Source organism: Arachis ipaensis, chromosome B03, assembly GCF_000816755.2.
Source record: "Arachis ipaensis cultivar K30076 chromosome B03, Araip1.1, whole genome shotgun sequence".
NCBI lineage: Eukaryota > Viridiplantae > Streptophyta > Magnoliopsida > Fabales > Fabaceae > Arachis > Arachis ipaensis.
The window spans coordinates 41996839-42002254 of record NC_029787.2 but is presented as its reverse complement, the minus strand read 5'-3'; the positions used below and the strand labels follow the sequence as shown (position 1 = coordinate 42002254).

Sequence of the window (5416 nt, the reverse complement as noted above, 5' to 3'; positions counted from 1 at the left end):
TGAAAACTAAAGTAATTTATTTTCCTTCTTTTTTATTGTATTAATTTTTCAATTATTGTTTTAGTTAGTCTTTGTTTTAATTAGTGAGTTGCTATCTCAGTTCTTGTTGTTCTAGCCATTGTAGTTTTCTGTCCGTGGGGATAGTTGGTTTTTGAGTTGTTTTTTGAGTTATTTTTTTCGTTGCTTGGGGTTTTTGGTTTTAATATTTAATTAAAAATTTAATTCTTCTTTTAAAAAATATAAATTTCAAATTTAAAAATAGAAAAACTAAAAATTTAATAAAATTATAGTATATCTAATTAAAAAAAAAGCGCTAAAAGCCAAAAATCACAAACGCGCGCAACGCTCTTTACAGTTTGCAATAATTGAAATCAAAAATTAAAAACGCCACTATCCCATTATCTCCCCTTCTGCCATTTAGCCACGGTAGAACAAGAAAAACAACGATTCCTGGTGGTGGAGAAGGAAGGACTGTTGGTGCCGTTTGTTTAAAGAAGGAGGTCCGCTAAAGGAGGTTCAATCCATATTGATCCACAACACTGCTGTAGCAGATCCGCTGCTCCTTTCCATCTTGTCTCAGGTTAAATTAATCTCTTCTCATGTTTGTTCTTATCATTAATTTAATATGATTGTGATGGTACTTGCATTCAAAGTTTTATTGGATTATGGCATCTTCATTGAATTAGATTCTGCTGCTGTTGTGAATTTTATTGTTCATGGAGACCATGCATCTTGAGATTGAAAAATATTTTTAAACCTTTAAAATCATCTCTTCCCAAACCCAAATTATTTTTCATCAAACCCTTAAAAGATACAGTTATATTCCATAGTAAAATACTCTTTTGATTAAATAAAATAAATAGAGATATTATTTTATTTTTCCGCTGTTATTTTTGGAAAAGACTTTTTTTACACAGTTTATTATAGGTTCATCCAATTTTAGTGTATCTATCGATTATTTCTTTCATTGATTCTATATATACGTGTACCTAACGAGTCATGATATTTTAGGAGGTGTTTTATTTAATTCAACGCAATTGAAAGTGAGGCACCTAAAATTAGTAATCATGCATGGTTCTTTTTCTTGTTTTAATTACTTGGAGGTTTCTTTGCCCATAATTAAAAAATTTGGTTGGCATGTGCTAGTGAATTACCACAGAGAATAGAAAATAGAAGTGAAATAGAATAGCTAAATGTCTAGATTCACTTACTAAAAGTTCCTATAGATAGAGATCTTTGTTGCCTGCAACTCTTCCAATCCGAGCTTGCCATCTACCATGTTTGATGATGCCTGCATTCATATTTTAAAATAGAATAATAAACTCTCTAATAACACTATGATATTTGAGTAAGAGAAAGCCTTAACACAGTTCGGAGTAGGCAAAAAAGAATAACATTAATTCTTTATATTTTAATACTTCACATATCAATTAAGTTCACTGCATATTCAAATTTTAATTATGCCGATTATTAATAACTACATTATACACACATATTTTAGGTTCTAATAATCAAATGTACCTTGTTAATCTAAGATAAATGGATGCACCACGTGAAAATAATTAAATGTACCTTGTTAATCTAAGATAAATGGATGCACCACGTGAAAACCCACTACTCTTCGTATATTCATATTGAGTGTTTTATTTATTTTATTTTTTTGGCTCCTTGAACTAGTTGCTCGCAGTGCTATATCATGTTAATAGAATAAATTTGATGACTATTTCTTCTAATTTGTGGTAATATCATTATAGATTAGTTGTTTACGGTAAATCCTTTTCTCGGTGCAATCTTGTCATTATCTTGTACTGAATATCTTTTAAATTAATTTTACTGGAATATGCTAATTCAAATTTTGTGATCTAAACTGTTGAATAATGTTTTAATATTCTCTTTTATTGATAACTATCGCTTCTAAATATTTTAATTGGTTGTATTTTAAATATTTTAATAACACTTTTTTTTAATTTATTTCTTATTTGATAGATAATCATGGCACCAAAAGGTAGAGGTAGACGAATAGTACAAAACACTCGTTTGGATCAATCTCGGCTTTCCTCACGTAGGCCAGGTATACATTCGCCGTTGAATTTATTTTACCGTTAAAAACTCTTGATTTAGGAAATATGATGTAGTCTTATCTTATTGAGTTTAGGTGAGCAAACTGCTGATATTAATTCTTCTCAACCACCGATACACGTGTTAGGTATGTAGTTGTACTATACGTTTGAGCTGCATGTCTTTATTGTGATTTAATTAATCCTAGGCGAGGAAATGGTTTTATCGTTTCTATTTTTTGGCTTTTTTTTTTGTTTAGGTCAACAGAGTGATAATAATGATGAACCTAATCTTTCACATTTGAATGTGGGATCAGCATTACAACCATCCCCACAAGTTTTGTCACAATCGTCACCACAATTAGATGGTATGATTTACTTCGGCTGCTAAATATTTACATATTCACAAATAACTATACATCTAATTGAAAATTCTTTTATTCATTGTAGGTGTGAATTCGTCTGACGCATCTGCTTTAGAAGCAGAAGATAATAAGCTACCTAATGTTGGACAATCAAGTGTGCAATCTGAAACTAGGAGTAACGGGAAGCTGGTAATAGCTGTAGAGAAAGGCGATAAATTGTAAGTAGTTATACTATTAATTTGACCTTTCTATATCAACATACTTTCTACTTAAAATGAAAAAGAAGGGTATCACTAGGTGCAGTATCTTTAACAAACTAGTTTATTACTAGATTTATTAAAATTGACTCAATTTATACCTATTTTTATTAAAATGGATTCTAAAAAAAATAATAATAATAATTTAATGTTGTTAAAACTAATGAGATTATGATAACAAATAAATTACTTTGAAAGTGATATGTCAAACAATAGTCTAATGATTTGTTTATCCATAGGCAAGCACCATAAACGGCACCAGTTAGTTATTGTTATCCAATTATTTATCAATTATAATTACTTTTTAAATCAAAATATCTAAACATAAACTACATTGAAACAGACTCAATCTTAATAAAATCAAGTTGAACTCGATCCTAATTTATAAGAGGTAAACCAAAAATACACACAATGGTTTGCCTAACTTGCTTATTACCTATTGTATGTAAATTCTGCCTTTGATTTTAATCAAAGAACATATTCTAACCTAAAAAAAAAAAAATTAGAAACATGGCAATTCGAGGTTGAATACAGCTAACTTAAAATCTATGCAGCTGAAATATCTATCCTATTTTTTTGTTCCTAAGTTTGTGTGAAAAATATATATATTTTTTCCATCATATTTGATAAGGAAGTCTTACCGTCATATTAAGCATTTCAGATTGAATACAACTTTGGCATTTATTCCTTTTATAATTTAATCAAAAAACAAAATCAAGGGCCATAATAATATTTGGACAAATCCTTCGAACCCTTGTTCATCTACACCTTTTCATAGGAGATATGGTAGATGTGAATGTGCCTTATATAAAGTTGCAAACTTTGTGTTTACTTTTCCTGTTTTATATAGGTCTAATCTAAGTCTTTCAAGAATCAGAAATAAAATTCATAAATCAATGTATAACAATCTATAATTTTCACTTCAAATTTGTTACAGCAAACAGTCTAACACAATCTTTAATTTATTAGTTTATTACTAGATTTGTTAAAATTGACCCAATTTGTACCTACTTGTAACAAAATACATGCCTCGTGAGTAAATTAAATATTTGGTCTGATTATTACTTGTTTTTTTTTCTAATCTATTATTAATTTAGTTGATGCGGTTATTTTTTCTTAATTTAGTTGATGTACTCTTGGGAGCTTTACATTCTTATGATCTATGTTATTTTCATGAATTATTTTAAAGTTGTGAGTATTATAGCTAAGCTTAGAATTTGTTGTTGCTTTGATGATCTATGTTGTTGTGTGTTAAACTATTTTTGATAGTCGTGTATTGTTTAATGTAGGAAGAGATTTACAGATCATACGGTAACTCGTGATATTACGAAAGATTTGCTAAGTAGGATGCCTTCTCCAGCGCCAAGATGGCAGGATTATTGTCCAAACATGAAGGACGAGTTGTTTAAAGGTTTCCTGGTAAGTGATTGTGATGTTGCTTCAATGCGATTTTAATATATAATTGGATTGAGTAGTTACTAAGTCCTTCGAATGCTTAAATTTAGGAAAAACATGAATTTGCATCAAATTATGATAAGGCTATGGCAAGAACTGTTTGGAATAAGACAATGCATGACCGCTATCCTGATATTTTGAAAAGAGCAAGGGATAGAGCTTTTAAGGAGGCAAACTCTACTAGTATTGCTGATATTAAGGTCATGGACCTAAAGCAATAAAAGTTGATGTTTGGAATGGCTTAGTTGATCATTGGTTAGATTCAAAGTGGCAAAACAAGTCTGTGGCCGGTCAAAAAAATAGGGCTGCTATGCCTGCTCATAAACTACACACTGTAGGGTCTATCAATTTTGGCGAACACAAGAGAAGAAAGGTATAAAGAAAAATATTGTCTATAACAAATGATTTATGATGGTATATTCTAATAAATGTTGTTACAAGAAGCTAAGTTGAAGCGTCGGGTATCTTTCCTTGAAGTATATGATGATGTTCATAAGAAAAAAAGTGGAGAATATGTTTCTGAAGTATCCAAGAAAATTATTGTAAGTGCCTTTAATTTTGTAGTATAATTTAGTTTTAGTTTTCTTAATAATATGTCCTTATTTTTCTGCTGTAGGACTCATATGGAGAGGCAATATCACAAAAATATGGAGAAGATTTAATAGATCAACCTGAAGTTGATCCTGACGTGTGGACAGAAGTTGCAGGAACCAACAAGAGAGGACGAGTTCATGGGTTAGGCCGCAGTCTGGATATTGGTATTCATGATCATAGAGATGTGCCATTACCTGAAGATACAGGTGTTTCTACAGTCAAGTCAGTTTCACAAACAGACATCACTGAGGCTATTAAAGAAGCATTGCCTAGTGCTATAAATGCAGTGTTGCCTAGTGTTGTGTAACACCCTACCATACAGAGTCTTATGCTTAAGTCATAATTCAGAGATGGCAAGGTATTACGACCTCTAAAACAAAAATTTAGTACGTATAGTAGTATGAATAATTGATTATAACTAGGAGCCTTGTAGAAAAAGGGGTAAACAAAAACCGTAACTCGAAAACGCAACACTCCGATCGATAACGTAACGAACAGGGATAAGCTAACGCGAGATTATATATATACAAAAGAGTGTCAAAAAAAGGAATATCAAGACTCAAAATCCGGCCGCGAAGATAACCGGTCCGAGCATAGCAATATATACATATAATAAAATAAGGAAACCCCAAAGGAAACCCAAAGGGACACAAATACATACAACCTATTCTCCAAAATCCCCTCTAGA

The 5416-nt window shown here is 30.8% G+C and overlaps 1 protein-coding gene across 2 annotated transcripts; it reads left to right on the top strand.

Annotated features, from left to right (window-relative positions):
- On the top strand, nucleotides 377–5026 carry LOC107634423. Of its 2 annotated transcripts, none has more exons than XM_021118810.1 (8): nucleotides 377–580; nucleotides 1987–2071; nucleotides 2156–2206; nucleotides 2318–2425; nucleotides 2508–2640; nucleotides 3969–4098; nucleotides 4185–4507; nucleotides 4751–5026. In XM_021118810.1, the coding sequence occupies exons 2-7, from the start codon at nucleotides 1993–1995 to the stop codon at nucleotides 4353–4355; spliced, it is 672 nt and encodes a 223-aa protein (XP_020974469.1). In that variant the 5' UTR covers nucleotides 377–580; nucleotides 1987–1992; the 3' UTR covers nucleotides 4356–4507; nucleotides 4751–5026. The 2 variants fall into 2 exon arrangements, with proteins under 2 accessions (XP_020974469.1, XP_016193417.1); XM_016337931.2 differs by having other exon boundaries at nucleotides 4185–4676.

Coding starts and splice junctions, on each gene's coding strand:
- LOC107634423 (XM_021118810.1), top strand. CDS start 1,993: ATGGCACCAAAAGGTAGAGGTAGACGAATAGTACAAAACACTCGTTTG. Junction 2,641..3,968: donor GTAGAGAAAGGCGATAAATT/GTAAGTAGTTAT, acceptor TGTTTAATGTAG/GAAGAGATTTACAGATCATA. Junction 4,099..4,184: donor AGTTGTTTAAAGGTTTCCTG/GTAAGTGATTGT, acceptor GCTTAAATTTAG/GAAAAACATGAATTTGCATC.